At 39.7% G+C, this 17,074-nt stretch overlaps 1 protein-coding gene across 1 annotated transcript in view; it reads left to right on the top strand.

Annotated features, from left to right (window-relative positions):
• Window positions 1-16,826, top strand: part of PDSS2 (decaprenyl diphosphate synthase subunit 2) — a 113,029-nt gene extending 96,203 nt beyond the window's left edge. The window contains exons 6-8 of the mRNA XM_042880355.1: window positions 836-967; window positions 4,221-4,256; window positions 14,687-16,826. Coding sequence (XP_042736289.1) covers window positions 836-967; window positions 4,221-4,256; window positions 14,687-14,845 — 327 coding nt within the window. The 3' untranslated portion in view covers window positions 14,846-16,826. The remainder of the gene's footprint in view (window positions 1-835; window positions 968-4,220; window positions 4,257-14,686) is intronic.
• Window positions 16,827-17,074: the final 248 nt, after the last annotated feature.

Below are 17,074 nucleotides of genomic sequence, written 5' to 3'. Positions count from 1 at the left end.
TCTTCAATCTTTCAGTCCACAGCTAGAGGTAATACAAAGCAAAAGATTCAGATCTTCAGCACTCTTGTTTTGCCTCACATAACCACTCCATCTGTATTGCAGTACTTGTAAAGGAAGATATCGCTTGAGACAGGCAAACAGACCTCCCATCCGCTTCTACTCAGTTGGTTTATGTGGTTTCTAGTTCCTCCAAGAAAAGGAAGTGGTTTTCAAAAGCAGGACTTCATTGACATACAAATATTGCTAGGTACTACTCTGAGAGTAAACTACATCTAGTTCAGACTATAGCTTTAATATATTTAGTGTGTGCTTTAATATTAATTCTTTCTCTAGTGATTAATATGGTTGTGTATAAAGGATTACATGATTTTCATAGAAGGCTATTAGCTGTGTAATATTTCCTTTGTCAGAAAACAGATCGTACTACATCAACTTCTTTGGTTACTGGAAGTAGATAGAGTGCACTGCCCTTAACAGATGAAAAACTGATCTTCCCAACAAAGACTAAATCGTTCTTTCTTTTATGGTTTTTTTTCCACTTCTTTCCATTCAACAATTCCTTACCTGACTGTCTCATCACTTGCCCAGCTCTGCAAGCTGTCCTTTACCTACTTATTTGGAGATACTCTATGTACTTGTCTTTATCGCAACTTTCTGCCACTGCAGTGCTTCTCCTTCTTCCTTTCCCTCCTTCAGTCTTGAAGTGCAACCAGAATGCAAGTGTCAAAGCAGAAAATGGCAAGTAGCTATAGAATTGGGATACTGGCTTTGAATTGGTAGATGTGAATGTATAGTCTGCTTCTGGAAGTTGAAAAAAACTGTTCTTTTCTTTCAGCTGCATTCAGACCTTCAGCCATTTGTTAAAGAAAGTTCTAGTGATGGCATGGCCTTCAGTTTGAATTGTGCTCCTGCAGTCCTTCATCAGGAATTCCTTGGAAGGGATGCATGGATTAAACAGATCAGAGAGGTAAATTAAAACATTGTTTAGAATTGCCAACTTCTGTCATTTGCATCTCTCTTCCCGTCTGTGCTTTCAATCTACAGAGAAACTCAGAAACTGACATCAGATGAGATAATGCAAAGGTTATTACCTCTACTTTCCAATACCTAAAACCGCTCTCTTTCATTATTTCAAGAGGGTGAAATCAGAGGAGCTGACAAATGAGCTCTTTATGACTTCTGTGTGTCAGTGTAACAAGCAGATTCACTTCCATGGAGCATCTGTCCCTTACTGTTTGTGCAAAGTCCTGTATCTTAGCTTAAACCTACTTTCAGTGGCAGTGTAATGCCACCAGAGTGGTCAAAAGGTAAGTACACGTTTTCTTCGGCTAACTTTTCTCTGGGATCTGTGATTTTCAACAGAGGGAAAAGACCTGGGAAGCATGGCTTCCTGACCACTACAAAGTATTTGAGAGGTCTAGCTGGTTGATGTCCTCATGCTCAGTTCTCTTCATTCAGTTATTTTTCCTCTAACACATAAGGAAGGATATAAAAGTAAGATGGCTGTGTAGCATATATCTGTTCTACATTACCACATAGAACTGTGGCATTCCAGCCTATGAATACTTCCTGTGTGCTGAAATACAAATAGATAACTATACAGGAAAGCAGAGAGGAGAAAGAGGGGAAGACACAAAAAATATGACCAGAAATAAGCATTCTGTTGTGTTCCTGTATCAGACAGACATGTTTTGCCTGTCTAAATAGCTGCGATGTGTACTGTTTGGAAATTCCTGATGTTGTTACACTGATTCTTCAGGAGAAAGTCTGCTGCCTTTGGTAATAAGCTAGCTCCCTGCAAACACGTTCTTTTAAGATGCTTGTTGATGGCTTCTTTCCTTCTTGGTTTGAAAGCAGAACTCAGCATCGCAGGATGTAAGGTTTGAGCTTCTGCCTAATTCTCCATTTATGGTGGCCAGGTTGCAGTGGTACTGTGTGTGAATCTTGAACCAAAACAAGCTTTATGTCAATTTGAAATTAGACGACGATGTTTCATAATGTATGATGAGAAATTTTCAAATTCTGCAGTCTCAACACAAGGCTCAGATGTGAGTTGAATGTAAATGGATTTAGATGATTGCAGTTGGAGAATAATGGTATTACCACAGCACACTTTATAAAGGCTTTGAAACCATTTCCCATCTGCAGAATCTAGAGGAGGTTGCAGGATTCCAGGAGTGCCGTCTGTCTCCTTGCTAATTCTTATACCAAAAATGGGCATGATAGAAACAATGAAGCGGTTTTTGCTGAAGGGGAAAAAAGTGACATGCTCTACATAGAAGTATTGTACTTACTATTATTTTAGCTAAATACGAAGTATGTGGCCAGGACTTACTGCCTGTCATTCGTGTCTTAATCAAGGATGCCTGAAATGCTGTGGAGCCCAGGACTTTTTGTCATTGTTTCCCCAGAGTTCTGTTGTCACAAGTCCAGAAACAGGCGCTGTTCCTATGGTAGCTTTAGAATAGAGACAGGCATATGCACCTTCTTGCTGCTGAGCTGGAGACCATTTAAAAACCCTCTTGTTTCTTTATTTGAAAAGAACAAAACACACCAGATCACCACATGTGGAAGGCTGCATCAACACTTAGAATGTGTGTATTTTGAGAAGATTACCTTCAAATTTGGATGTTCAGAAACTGCCTTAAAAGAAAATTGGGATGCATACAAAGGGAAGCTGTGTCATAAAAGAGAAAAAAAGTTGTAGATGTATGTATATATGTGTGTGTGTATGCATGCATACACAGATACGTACATGAATGATCACACACAAAGGCCAGAGATCTATTCTCACTGATTTTACCACCAAACCCCTCCAACCTTTTGTATTTAAAAGTAAAATAGCCAATAGCTGTCTTATTTGAAAAGCAATATGGGCTGGGGAGTAGAGTCCTGAAATGTCTTTATTTTTGGGGTGTTTTTTTTTTCTTTTTTTCAATAAACTTAAATCCAGCCCTGAATAGTTTCCAGAAAACACCACTGTAGACAAATGCTTGAATGCTGACCTCTAGACAAAAGTGTTAAAATAGCTGCTAAATGCAGTCCTGCTGAGATTTTGGAAAGCCTTGTATTCTTAAAATTAAAAAAATAGGTCTAGAACTCATCTTAGCCCACAACATTTTTAATTCAATAAGAGAATAAATTAGAAACAATCTCACTTAGGCCAAAGTAATCCCTGTACCTTTTACCAGGTCTTTCTGAGCCTTCTCTGAAGAATCACAACTAGAAGAAAAGCATTTCCGAAATGCTTTGTAGATGATTTATCAGATGCTTTGTTAAGTATTGTGAAGCGTAGGTTTTAAGAACATACCTAAGAGGGTCACCTCATCTGAGAAAGAAAAGTCAATCTTCAAAACCACTAGTCCTGAAAACCTGCTTCAAAAGCATTGTCATAAAGTGTCTGCTTGTGATCTGCTTATCTGATGCATTTTGAGCCATTCCACGGGGGATTCAGGGATCTTTCTTCCTGGCAAGATGAGCTGATTTTACACCACCTGATAATCGATGAAGAATGTCCTAATATTATTGTTCCTCACTACTGGCACGTGGTATTCAGAAGAAAGGCTGAGCTGAGTTGCTTGTTCATATCTTGAGCATGCTGGTACACAGATCCTTTTATTTGAGGCCCAGAACCTTAGCACTCCCAAGAGCACTGCTTGGCACAGCCAAGCAGTGAGACCTGGAAAGTTACCCCAATTTGGCAAGAAGGCATACCTTTTGTAAGTCAGTGAGGAAGCTAAACCAGATGCAGAAATCTTATGTAATAGAAGAAAGTCTCTGTGCCTGAAATCAGGGTCAGTAAAAGTCAAAGAGCAAACTACTGTGAGGATAAAAGGAAGAAAAGGGCAAATGTGCTATTGTAAAAAGAAACCTTAGGAAACATTAGCTAAGGCTGCTGCTTGGAGAAGTGTAACTGCTGTTGGCTCGAGTGTTTGAGAGGAGCAGAGAATGAGAAAATACTCCTGCTGCTTGTAACGTCTTATGTTTAGGAGAGGGCATGCCGAACACACCTCTTCTGGTATTACTAAGACTAAAAAGCCTGATTCTGTGAAACAGAACAATGTTGGATAAGCTGGTAATAACTTCAACTGTATTTTTTCTGCATCAGATTCCTAAAGAAAGTCAATTCTGTTTAAAGTAGTAGGTCTTCTAATTGCATCTTATACTCTTGCTACTTTATATAGGCAATGTCTTATATAAAATCTCTCTTTCTCTTTAAGGCACAAGGAAAAGGAAATTTGATGGACTACAAGAAGGTCAGTAAATTACATTTAAACCTGCTTTTTATTTTTAATATTATGTGTGACATTTTCAAGGTTATTCTTGACAGTTGAAACTTCCTTGTTTAAGCCACTTTATGCATGTATGCATGGAGAGAGGAAGAGAGAGAATGGCTTGTACTATTACTTGATTTGAAAAGTCACTAACAGTTATCTTATCCTGTATCAAACACAGCCATTTAATTATCATTTTTGCCATTATTTATTCCATTTAATTCTCCAAACTTAGTTCTGAAGTCAGCTTTTTGTCAGCTTTTGCTGTCTCCTTTTCTGCAGTTGTTTGCAGGTTAGCTGCCAGCAGTGATCTCTACTTACTGATAGAATATGCTGTTATTCTTTTCTTAATCTCACCTTAATACTCTGCTTCCTTTAGAAAAATACACACACCTACACGCAGGTGTTTTATAACAATTTGCCTTTCTTTCAGTTCCTGTTACAGCTTTGAGCTAAGTCACCACAGCATTTGCTATGCAACTGCTCTGTAGTAAAAGCAGATGTGAATTAACTAGCTTATCAGCTGAAAGTAGCTGGAGCATTGTGGTGCTCTTAGAGAAGTGCAGGAGATGACATAGAAGGCTCCCAGCTTCAGTACTGGAGAACAGCTTAACTGTGGTGGAGATAGAAGATGAGGTTTGTCCCCAAGTTACTCAGTGAGCAAGCACAAAGCTGAGTTGTTCCGAGTCTTAAGTACATCACGAGGGTCCAGTTAGCTTCCTCCAGCATCACTGGGAAATAATTGTTAAGTTACTGCTCTCACACAATTGAGAATCACCCTCTTGGAGTAGAGTTTAAAGAACATTACAGCTATGAATGTTTGCTGCTAATATGGTAAGTTAACATGTATACATACAGGTCAGACTTCTAATGTAGTTATACCATATTAAGAAAGTTTGAATTGCTATTTTTTCTTCTTGTTCAAGCATGAAAAGGATCTCAACTTTAACTATTTAAAATCATCTTCATTTTGATTTGGTGTTTTGATTTGTTTTGTTTTTAACAATAGAAAAAGACTGATACAACTGTCACTTTCTAAATCATTGCTGAGAGTACTGAATTCTTTTCCTCAAATATGTGAAACACTCCTTTGAATGTTCAGACAACGCTACTTGCTTTTCTAACTATAGAATGGATTTCCTTCTTATAAGAGCTACAGTTGTGACATGCCCAGTGTCATTTCCATAGTTTAAAACAAAACAAAAAAAGTGGGAGGTGGGAGAAAGGCTTCTAAAGGCTTCTAAAATTGCTTTACTGAATTATGTATTTGTTGTTATATTCTACATTTTTACTTGCATTATTTCATATTTTGAATCCTTCATATGAAGTTGGAAAACTTAGTGTAACTGTGCAACTTGGACACTTGGATGGAAGGGAAGGAAAGGGAAAAGGAAAGGAAAGGGAAAAGGAAAGGAAAAAGCCCTCTTGAGGTTTTTATTTCATGCAGTCGACTTCAGCTGGGAAACATGATTTCAGTGCTCTGGCTGATCATCTCTTACACACTCATGAATATTATGAGTTCAGTAATGAAGAACTACTAGTAGTTTATTAGTGAAAAATTCTCCATTGCTTTTGCACACTCAAACAATAATCAACTTTGCTTTTTGTGAACATCAGTTTCAAAATTGGTGTCACATCCCTCTCTTCTGTGTTTCTTCATTTAAAATAAAAGTGGCCATTAGTTACATCCATGCTCAGTAACCTGTAGCTCATCTCAGTGTAGTAGTTTGACCGGTACATGTACACAGCCAATTAGAGTACATATTGTGCCACACAAATTTGTATTTCTTTTTTGTTCTTTGCTGTGATGTCTTTACTCCTGTACCACCAGAGTCAGTATTTTGCACATTTGCTGTTTTTTGTGTTTGTTTTTTTTTCACAGCGTCAGTGTCTCCTCTCATCTCTATTCAGTTGCTAGATTTACTTGAACATTTCTAATCAAATCCAGAGCCTTGCTTCTCCTTGAGTCTCTGAAACACCTCTTTCATTTTGAAAAAGCTATGGTCACCAAAACTAGATGCGAAACTTCATTTTTACTATGAACTTCAGCATGCCATTTGCGCAAAATAAAAATGCTGTTTGTTTATTTAAATTCATAACAATATGTACATAAAGACCTTTTGCTGTTTTGTCTGCTTAAGAATATTTCACCTTATTCACTGCAGATTCCAATTAAAATAATGAATTAAGGAAAAGAAGAGAAATTGAGATCTATCCATCCAACGTGGCTACTACTAAAAGGCTGCTCAAGAACTTTTTAACTGTTCATATGATGCATGTTATATGAAAATGATCTTTCTGAGCTTTTCCACTGACAAAAAAAAAGTCTTGCTGGTGCTAGTAAATTTTGTTAGGGCTCTGAGATAAAAACAGAAGTGAAATACTTTTCATTAATTTAATTAGCCCTAAGACTATCATGTCAATAAGGTCACTGTTCTGCAAAATTATCAGTATTTTTTTTCTCCCAGCATATCAATCTTCTTATTAGAAGGACTTTGATATCAGAAAGACTCTTATTTTCTTGCATTATTATCTGAATGTTTCACTGTGAATTTTGCTGTACCATCACACCACATCCAGACAAATTATTGATCCAATCATTATGTTGTTTGAAAGTCTCTTACAGAGATGAAAAAGTAGTTGAAGCTCTATTTCAATGGTGTTTCTCAGATAACAACAGTAAAAGTACCAATATATGGCAGAAACAAAGCTTGTGTGTCATTGAAATGTGATTTCCTGTCATCCTCATTAGTACGCTGAATTTCAACAAAAATCTCAGGCTTCTTTGTCCATTTTACAAGTTATTTGTCACAGATAAGCTGTAATTCTACAAAAACAAATTGAGATCCTCAGTGAATCACTTATTTATAATTTTGGTTGAAAATCTTCCACTGAAATCAAGACTTAATGGTGCGAGGCATTATGCAGTCTTGTTAAGTGAGAGTAACAAAAGTACAAAAAGTAGCAGGAGTGAATAATTCCTGTTCACTGGCCAAGGCTCTAGAAGAATTATGAGACTAAAGTGACATCCTATATTTTGCATCCAGATAGCATACCATGGAAAGGACTTGTTGTTTTTCTTAATATAGCATTCGTAAAAGATAAATTAGGTCAAGTGAAAGAAGATATGGCAAAACAATTTTTTTTTAATGTAGGCCTACTCACTTGCTTTCTTGTGGAGTCCTTTCATCCAAACTGGCACAGGAAATATGGCACGTCAGCAGTGCTGTGATATACTTTGATAGTTTGTGTATAGAACCACCACAAGATTTTAACAGAGCTGATTTTATACTGGATTGGCAGTAATATGAGTCAGGAAGTGGTAGATCCATTCATACAGTGCATGGTGCTAATGTCTTGGCTTCACATACAGAAGGAAAGAACTAAAGAAGAAAAATGGGTAAGGTCAGATCTGGAAACAATGAGGTTTCTTGGTGACAGTAACAATAACACAGTGCCATCCAGCTGCACCAGCAAGGGCGTATGGCTCTGCTTGACCAGCTCACTCCTGACTGCCTTACTCAGAGCACTTGTCCTACTGTGGTGCTGTCTGTGGAGCAGTTTTACCATCTTACACCATAAATAACAGTGCTCCCTCAGCTCTGATTAATTAAATGCCAGAGTATCACCATGAGAGGTATCATGGGACTACAGGCAGTAGACTAGCTGCTGTCCTGCTCCTGAAATGCAGCAGAGAGCTAAAAACAGAATTGGTATTTGTAGATGGTAGTGACCTCTGCAAGTTTTCTGTTAAAATCTCTTGTTTGCAGCAATTGCCATTAGTTTCTTTTGTTCTGTATATTAAAACAACAGTTGTTAGGGAGTATACTTATTCCTGATATGTTAGCAACATTACATAAGCAGACAAAGCCTCTCAGGAGAAGCAGCTTACTGCACGTTTGGAATTAACCAAATCTCAAAATGGATGATGCTCACCTCATGGGACCCTGTAGGACTGGTCCCATGCCCTGCTGGGAGGTCATTTCCCGTGGCTCCCTGTCCCTTATGGAGAAGTTGGCCCTTATTGCTCATTGGCGTTCACTTTTGTTCCCTGAAATAAATATATCTTTTGTTAACATCCAAATTATTTGATACGATGAGTGGGAATGGCTTCGAGTTGCATCAGGAGAGGTTCAGGTTGGATATTGGAAGCAACTTATTCTCAAAAGGAGTGATGAGACACTGCAACAGGCTGCCCAAGGAGGTAGTAGAGCCACCATCCCTGGAGATGTTCAGTGAATGTGTAGATGTGGTACACAGGGACATGGTTTAGTGGGCAGCATTGGTGGTAGATGGACGGTTGGACTAGATGATCTTGCGGGTCTTTTCTAACTCTGACGATTCTATGATTCTGTGATTCTATGAACACTTGTTAAATGGGGGATGCTATTATGTTGTTATTTGGGGTAAATTTAGGAGGTTTTGTTTTCTGAGTCTGTGTGTTTGTTTCTTTCTTTTGAAAGTAGATTTTGGCTAAACTAAAGAAAGGTAACAGTTATCTGAAGTACTCAAGCATATATGCAATACCAAAAATCAGCTGTATCACTGTTTTTAATTGGTGGGTGTCTTCCATGGCCTTTTTAGGATGAGAATCCAACATAGCTTTTGTTTCATTAAATGAACCAATATCACTTTTTTTTTTTTTAGCATAAATATCATATTAATTACTTGTGTGCGCTAAGATGACGCGTTTGTAATGGCTACCTGTGTTACTGTGATTAGAGCATGTCACGCTTTTGGGTTCATCGTACATCTATCACTGTTTAGATTGAAAAGCTAATAGGTCTTGTCAAGTTCATTGTGAAAGACCTGGAAAGGCATAAGGAAGAGAAGTTAGTATCTTCTCTAGAAAGGTAAAAGGTTTATACATTCTATCAGACACTCAAGATGGCTTGCAATAATTTGGCAAAGTGTCCTTCTGTAACTGTGTAACAGGTGGGGCAGAAGTGTTCCCTGTAAACAGGACGTCTTTCCTGTACTGTTAGGGGTGACTCATTCCAGATTTGGTCTCTTCCTAGAAAGGGTTGAAGTTTGAAGTTTGAGTTTGAAGTAGAAATGTCAGCTGTTTGTCAGATAAGTAAGGAAAATAAATCCTGTTCTACTAATGGCTGTTATGCTCTTTAAAGGTGCATTTTTTTTTAACCTTTTATATTTAAAAAAAAAAAAAGGCAAATATTGCATAAATGTATTTATCATTCCTTTTTCAAATGGCATATTATTTTGCATATAACCAACAAAGTCTGAAAAAATGTATTCAGTGATAGTATGAAGTGATGCATTTAAATGATTGTCCAGCCTAGATTGAGAAGGAAGAGTATTAATCTGTGTTTGGCCACAAGGACTGCGAGTGAGTGCTGAGACACACCAAGGTACTTCAAAAATATAGGAAAAAAATCAAAAAATTGATCTACTGGCTGTAAAATAGGCTTTAAGACTGTTTAAGGTGACGTTTCAGCAGTGTAATGTAGTTCTTACCAAGTAAAGAGAGAACAGATTTAGAAAAGCTAGTTCAGAGCACTGTAAACAATGCATTAGTCAGTCACTCAGCCACAAACCAATTTACATTTTGTATTTAGGGGTTCTATTTTGGTAAATAATGTATGTTTCAGAAATTTAGAATAGTTCAAGATCAGTTCATACAGGGTGTTTGAAGATTTCAGTATAGAAGAAATCAAGGTGTTTAGGACCATTCAAACAAAAAATACATTTTTTTTTTCCATAGTTGCTTGTTATCTTGTCACTTAATTCTAAATTTGATCATTACTAAAAAGAAAAAGGAATTCCTGTGCTCTTCTCCATTTGCACATAAAATTTAGTGCTATCAAAATATTTACTACATATTCACAGTCTTTCCCTCTGCAGAATGTATTGCTCCCTGTAGGTAGAACTGTCTAAAAGGAATCTTTTTTTTCCTTAGGCTGGAAAATAAGGTAAAGATATATCAGCACAAAAGAATTGAAGTTGTTCCTTTATACTTGAACACCTGCTGGTTTTTTGTCTTCATGATTCTTCAGTCTCCAAAATCCAGCAGTTCCTAGCTTGCCCTTTTGTCCTTTTGTTGCCCTCAGTCAAGGAGTCTTTTCCAGTAGGAGCCCAGAACAGTTGCTCTGGAAGGCAAATATGTAATTTCTGTGTTAAATTTTCTTTTTACCTTCTAAGACAAGGAGACTAGAAAACAGTGCTCAGAACTCCGCTTTAGTCACAAAATGATATGGTAATTGAAGTTGGAAGGGAACTCTGGGGAACATCTGGTCCCTCGTTTTGCTCAGAGCAGAGCTAGTTTGAATTGATCAGCTCAGAGCCTTGTCTGAGTTCTGGATACCTACAAGAACTTGAGTTCTTATAACCTGCCTGAGAAACCTGTTGGATTGACTGTCCTCCCAGTGGAAAAGAATTTCCTTGAGTCTCATGCTGCTACCTGAGCCCAGTGCTTCTCCTCCTTTCCACATAAGCCTTTGATCAGTGACTCCTTTGCACTGGTCCTTGAGATGGTCGGGGCAGCAATTCCAGCCTTCTACTCTTAAGCCAAACCAAGCAATTTGCAGCCTTTCCTTGCTAACGCAGCCTGAGGTTGGTTCATGATCTTTGCTGCAAGGGCACACTGTTTCAAGAAAAAATAGGTGTGTAGGTAACTGTGAAGGAAAAAGTATGGTTCAAATATGAGAGAAATGGGACCTATCAACCTATTCCTTGTTGATTTGAATTTAATTGAAGATTTTGTTGTTGTGTTGCTTTTTTTTAGACTCATAGAGCAACCTTTCAGACAAAAAAACTTTGTGTTTCTGAGCTTCATGTGTACAGTGAAAAACCACTAAGCCTGGTAAACATCTGGATAGATTGAGGGTGCTGAGGAAAAACAGTGTTGGTTTGCTGGGAGGGGTTATTGCTTCCCTTATGAATCTTAATTGGGCTGCACTATTTTAAAACTATTCTTAAAGCTGAATTGAAACAAGAGCCCTTCTGTGAACTTTCACATGCTTGGCACCTTTAGAAAGAAGTAAGGCTTTATTGCCAGTGGTTGGAACAAAAGCCAAAAATTTAAAATGCAGTATTCCAGCATATCTTGCAGTTGAACTGGCAAAAAAAAAAAAAGTCTAAGTAATCTGTATCTTGACCTGTATTCTGTTTTAATTATTGAATGCTGCTCTGAAGTAGATTGTATTTTAATGATAGATGAAATTGTTCCTACCAGTGGAAATATGCTAGCGCAAAATGAAGCCTTGTAAGTAGAGACCAGAAGATGTGATCCCTTTGTTTAGAAGAAATTAACAAGGGAGCTTAATTGAAGTTTATACAGTAATAAATTGAAAGAGTTTGTTTTTCTTTTCTATTAATTTGCCTAAAAAATTATCTGTTCCTATCTAAATGAAATAATAGGAATAATACATCTAAACTGGATACGTGGATTTTTTAATGTACTTAATTTGTGAAGTTCATTACATGAAATCACTGAAGTTCAAAAATTGAGAGCAAGTGTAGCTCCAGTAAAGCTAACAGTGCAGCTAAATACATAAATCAGTTGTTTTGTGTAAAGCAGGACTACTGAAGCCTGGTCTCCTATGGAGTTACATCTTGAATTTCTTTAATAACTTTCTTGCTGCAAGAAACCCAATTTGTACTCGTGTTTTTTTTCCCCTTCCTTTTTAACAGCCGTGTCTGAGGCAGAGGTAACGCTCACTCTGATTAATCCAGGCTGGTTTACCTCAGTGTATGTGTACTTACTTGAATTGGCTGGCTGGTTCTGCAAATGGAGCACAAAACAAAGTTGTTAAGGACTGTGAAATTGTTCATGACTAAAAAGCTGAGGAAGGAACCTGTCATACAGGCAGAGATTTTTTCGCTTAGAGGTTCCTTGAACTTTGCCTGCAAACATTCAATAGTAGATTGGTCTGATTTTTTTTTCAATTGTTTTGTCTTCAAGGCACTGTATGAGTCTACAGGTTTGCACAAAACAAGCACATAAATAGGTTGTGTCCTTCTGTCAGTTTTTGAATTCTCCCTCATTCCAGATTGTGAAGATTTTTTAGAAGTTGATTTCTTTCCAGTTTACATCTCAGTATATACTTACACGAGCACTAGCAGGTACTTTAAACATTTCTAGTGAGCTTTAACAAACAGCAGAGTTAGCTTCAAGTGTGTGGGCTCTGCCATCTCTCAAAGTTATGACTGAAGGAAGCAGAGAGGAAATACCTTTCCATGCTGTTCACGTACCTCCTCACTCTCACCTGTCCCCACCTTCGCAGCAGAGCTGTGCTGTATGGCTGAGTCCTATTTGTTAAAAGATGTGTTGAATATAAATATCTAAGGTGTGGGGGGGCAGAATGGCGAGGCCGGACTGTTTTCAGTGGTGAGTGGAGACAGGACAAGGGGAAATGGCCAGAAACTGCAGCATAGGAAGTTCCGCACAAATGTGCACAAGAACTTCTTTACAGTGAGGTGACGGAGCACTGGAACAGGCTGCCCAGGGAGGTGGTGGAGTCTCCTTCTCTGCAGATGTTCAAGACCTGCCTGGATGCCTACCTGTGCAACCTACTGTAGGGAACCTGCTTTGGCAGGGGGGTTGGACTCGATGATCTCTGGAGGTCCCTTCCAACCCCTACAATTCTGTGATTCTGTGATTCTGTGAATTAACGATGCAGTGCAGTTTTGCCTCCAGGTTAGTTCTCCAAAGCACAGCACAGAAAGATTCTAACTGAAAAGGAAAATAAAATTTGTATGAACTGGGACCTGAACACTCAAGTGCTGTAATATGCTTTCAGCTAATTTCATCTTTAAATACGGATAATGAATCCACTTCAGTTTGTATTAAGAAATATCATTCATTTTAACTAAATGCAAGTATCTATAAAATGGATGACTTTTACAGTTTGGACGTGGCTTAGATATTTTTGACGTGATTTACTTCTAGGTTGCTACAGTTTTAATGATGTGTTTGTGAATGAATTGGGGCATTGTGCTACGTGTTGGAGGAAAACATAATTTATAGAACCCTGTGTAATTAATGTAGGCACCTGTGTTCAAGAAAAGCCTTTTTAAAACAAACAAACAAACAAAGAGCTGATACCATGATGAAACTAAACAACGAAAGCCATGTGGGACATATTAAGGATGATGAAATGCTGTCATGGTTTAGGGATAATTGTCTGTATTATTTTGTGGGAAACTTAACCTGTCATTTACCCAAGTTTTTTAGATACCAGATCTTTCCAGCAGCTTGCTGTGAATGTCACGGGGAATTTTACTTTCTCATCGGGTGTTTCACTGAACCATTCTCAGTTTGCCTGTCCTTATTGAGAGGATGGGCCTGGAAGGCCAACAATATCCTGGGCTGCATCAGAAGAGGGGTTGCCAGCAGGGTGAAGGAAGTGATTATCCCCCTCAGCTCTGACCTCCTAAGGCCCCATCCAGAGTTCTGCATGCAGCCCTGGGGCACCAGGACAAGTAGGATGCAGAGCTGTTGGAGCAGGTTTAGAGAAGAGCCTCAAAGATACTCAGAGGGGTGGAGCACCTTTCCTTTGAAGAAAGGTTGAGGGAATTGGGATTGTTACATTTGAAAAAGTGGAGGCTCCAGGGAGACTTCACTGTGGCCTTTTAGTACTTGAAGGGAACTTACAAGCAGGAGGAGGACTGACTTTTTACACAGTCTGATAGTGATAGGACAAGGGGGAATAGCTTCAAACCAAAAGAGTTGCTGGGAGGAAATTCTTCATGCAGGGGGCAGTGAGGCGCTGGCACAGGCTGCCCATAGAAGCTGTAGGTGCCCCATCCCTGGAGCTGTTCAAGGCCAGGTTGTATGGAACCTGGGCAGTTGAACTGGGGAGTGGTGGCTCTGCCTGTAGCAGGGGCCTGGAGCTGGATGATCTGTAAGGTCCCCTCCAACCTAAGCTATTCTATCCAGACTTAGTTGAGTATGATAAAGTTGAACAAACCTTGCTTTACTGACAGTTTGCTTTTGTCCACTGTCAGAAATGTAATCATGCAGTGTATTAATAGAAATCTGTAGTACAGAAGGCAAAAGCCCCATGCATGCCATCCTTAATGAGCATTTATAAACTCCAGCTTCTCACTGCAGCAAATGGGAGATCAAATGAGTGTGCAGTGTGCCAGTGCTGCACAGCGGCTCTCAGACAGTGGCGTGGAAATGCTCAGATGTTTTGAAGTCTTGTATTGCTCTGTGCTCCCTGGAGAGCTAGCAGCTCTCAGTGGGCGATGAGCATTAAATCACCTGCAGTTTTATTGTAGTCTGGGGCCAGAATGGAGCAGCTGTGCACCTGAGACCATTCTGAGAGCTGTTTCTAATTGCTTTGGTGATTGCCTTTACCTCGGGAAAAGGTGATGGAAGCACCGCCATCACAGCTAACCGTGCGCCGGCCCTGCCGGAGCAGTCTCTCCATGCCTGTGTTTCCCAACAGCTGCAAGAAGCCATCAAGGCTGGCAAAGGTGTGACTTCTGCCATCGACCTGTGCCGTTGCCATGGAAACCGCGCACTGGCAGCCCTGGAGAGTTTCCCTCCCTCGGAGGCCAGAGCCGCCCTGGCCAACATCGTCCACGCCGTGACCCGGTTCTCCTGAGCTCTTCGTGGGAGCTGCCTGGTGCCCATCGGCAGGGACCCGCCTGACCTCCCTCCATGACAGGCAAAATTCGGGGAAGGGGGAGAAAAAGGAAAAAGAAAGACGGGGGAAATAAAAAAAGGTCACGCGTTCACTTGTCGTGCCAGAAGCACACTTGAGGCTGCGCCGGCAGAAATAATTAATGAGGCCCGTTTCCGTGACCTCAGCAAATGGACAGGAAATAAGTGCGTATTGATTGGGCATCGGCGGGGACGGCGCCAGGGCGGAGGCCGGTGGTTTTCCTGCCCAGGGAGGGCGTGCGGAGGGAGCGGGTGTCACACGAAACGCCCCCGGCTGCCAGAGCCAGCGGGCACCCCATCTTCCACTGCAGGGCAGGGAATTAACAGAGGAAAGTCCTTGATCTGTCTGCGCGGCCGGGGCTCCTCGCGCTCTTTTCATGTATTGCAGTGTAAAGTTGCCCTGTGTCTAATGCTTTCCCTATCTGAGAAACTTGCCGAGAAAATGTGTCAAGCATGGTAAGTAGGAGCTTTAAGATATTTAATCGAATATTAATTTGGCTCTGCTGAGGGAAGTGGCTGCCTGGTTTTTGTACTGTGCGTACAGAATGTGCTTCTCTGGGTCAAAGAATTGAAGGAATTGAGGGAATACCCTTCTCTAAGATCGAGTAGTTTGTTTCTGCACAACCTTACACAGAATAATTTCCTGGATTTGCGATGCTTGTATTCGTTTCAGCCAAATAAATGGTAATTTGTAAGGCTAGATGTCAGCCTTGGGCAGAAAAGAACACAAATTCTGTGTGAAATTCTTCTGTGAGCGCAGCCTTTCGCGGCTCTGAATGAAATGGAGAAAACATTGGAGAAGTTCTGAATCTCAGTGTTCTGAATTTTAAAGTCCAACTACAGAAAGCTTGAAGTGTATCAGGAGCTTGCAATGTGAGACTGTCTCTGTTTTGTTCATAGGAGATGATTTTTGTGGTTTGCATGCATGCAATCTGAGAACGTCGTTGACAAGAAGGCTGAGTTTACATAAATGATCTAGATTGAGACTCAGCTACCTTTCTTCCTTCTGTGGTGTAATTACAGCCCGATCTGGAGACAGCTAGCACAGCAAACAGATTTCATTACATCGTTCACTCAAACACTAAGTGGAGTTATTTCTGTTAAATTCTCTCCTCCCTCCTTCTCCCCCTGCACTCCTCCCCGCTCTGTCACACAGCTTATTTATCATAGAGCAGCGTGTTGCATTCCACCGAGTGCAAAATACAAATACAAACTGTATCCTCTAAAAATATACTGAAAATGTATCCCGCATAATGTACATAATATTCCATGTAATATATGTCTATATTATACTGTAATATTGCATGTATAATAAGGACGCTTGAGACAATCTTTGTACAGGAGCAGTGTCCAAAACTCAGGACTTGTTTTATTTTGGAGAATGTCTTCAGCACGAGACCACTTCTTGCTTGCACTTTGTTTTCCATGCCTGCCCTGGCATTTTCTGTCTTCCCAAGCTCAGGGCACTTCTGCCCATGTTGGTGCTGCTGCTGCAGGAAGGCTGGAGGCTGCAGAAGAGCACACAGGTGATGGCAGCCATGGGCGTCTGCCTTAGAACTTCAGGGAACTTCACAGGTGCAAATGTACACTGGTTAGCTAACGTAGGCACCAGGCTTGAAAGTAAATACTTAAATTCAACCCCAGTTGTATTTCAGACAGCTTTTCTGGACCTGATTGTTACATGTTACATATAGAAGAAGCCATACCTTGTCTTTATTTTACATCTGTGCTAAGTGCTTCAAAATGATTAAAGGCTACAAGAAACTGGGGTCTGCTGGAGATATTCTGAGCTATCTTACCTCGGTTATATGAAGAAAAAAATCAAACATGCAAAACAACTGTGTACACCTGGTTTATTTTTTCATGCAAGTACATCTTTTTTATTTGTACTTTTTACTAATAAAGGCAAATCAACAAAACTATTTAGAATGGTTTTGTGTTTTTACCACCAGAAAGTTCTGCTTGCTCTTAAACTGTTCCTTAACAGTAATTTAAAAAGAAGTCAAAATGAGTTGTCCGTACCACTGTTATTGGGTAATTTTATATTCAATATATTTGTCTATAACTATTGAGAAATTTTTGTTGCCTTGGTTTATCCAGGTAAAACACAAGCAAAGAATTACACCCCTCTGTTAAACTGTGGGTTAATTGGGTTCCCCACACCATATGC

This window comes from Lagopus leucura, unplaced genomic scaffold, assembly GCF_019238085.1.
Source record: "Lagopus leucura isolate 7727_CA_CO unplaced genomic scaffold, USGS_WTPT01 Super-Scaffold_73, whole genome shotgun sequence".
Taxonomy (NCBI): domain Eukaryota; kingdom Metazoa; phylum Chordata; class Aves; order Galliformes; family Phasianidae; genus Lagopus; species Lagopus leucura.
This window is presented reverse-complemented; position numbering and strand designations above follow the sequence as displayed.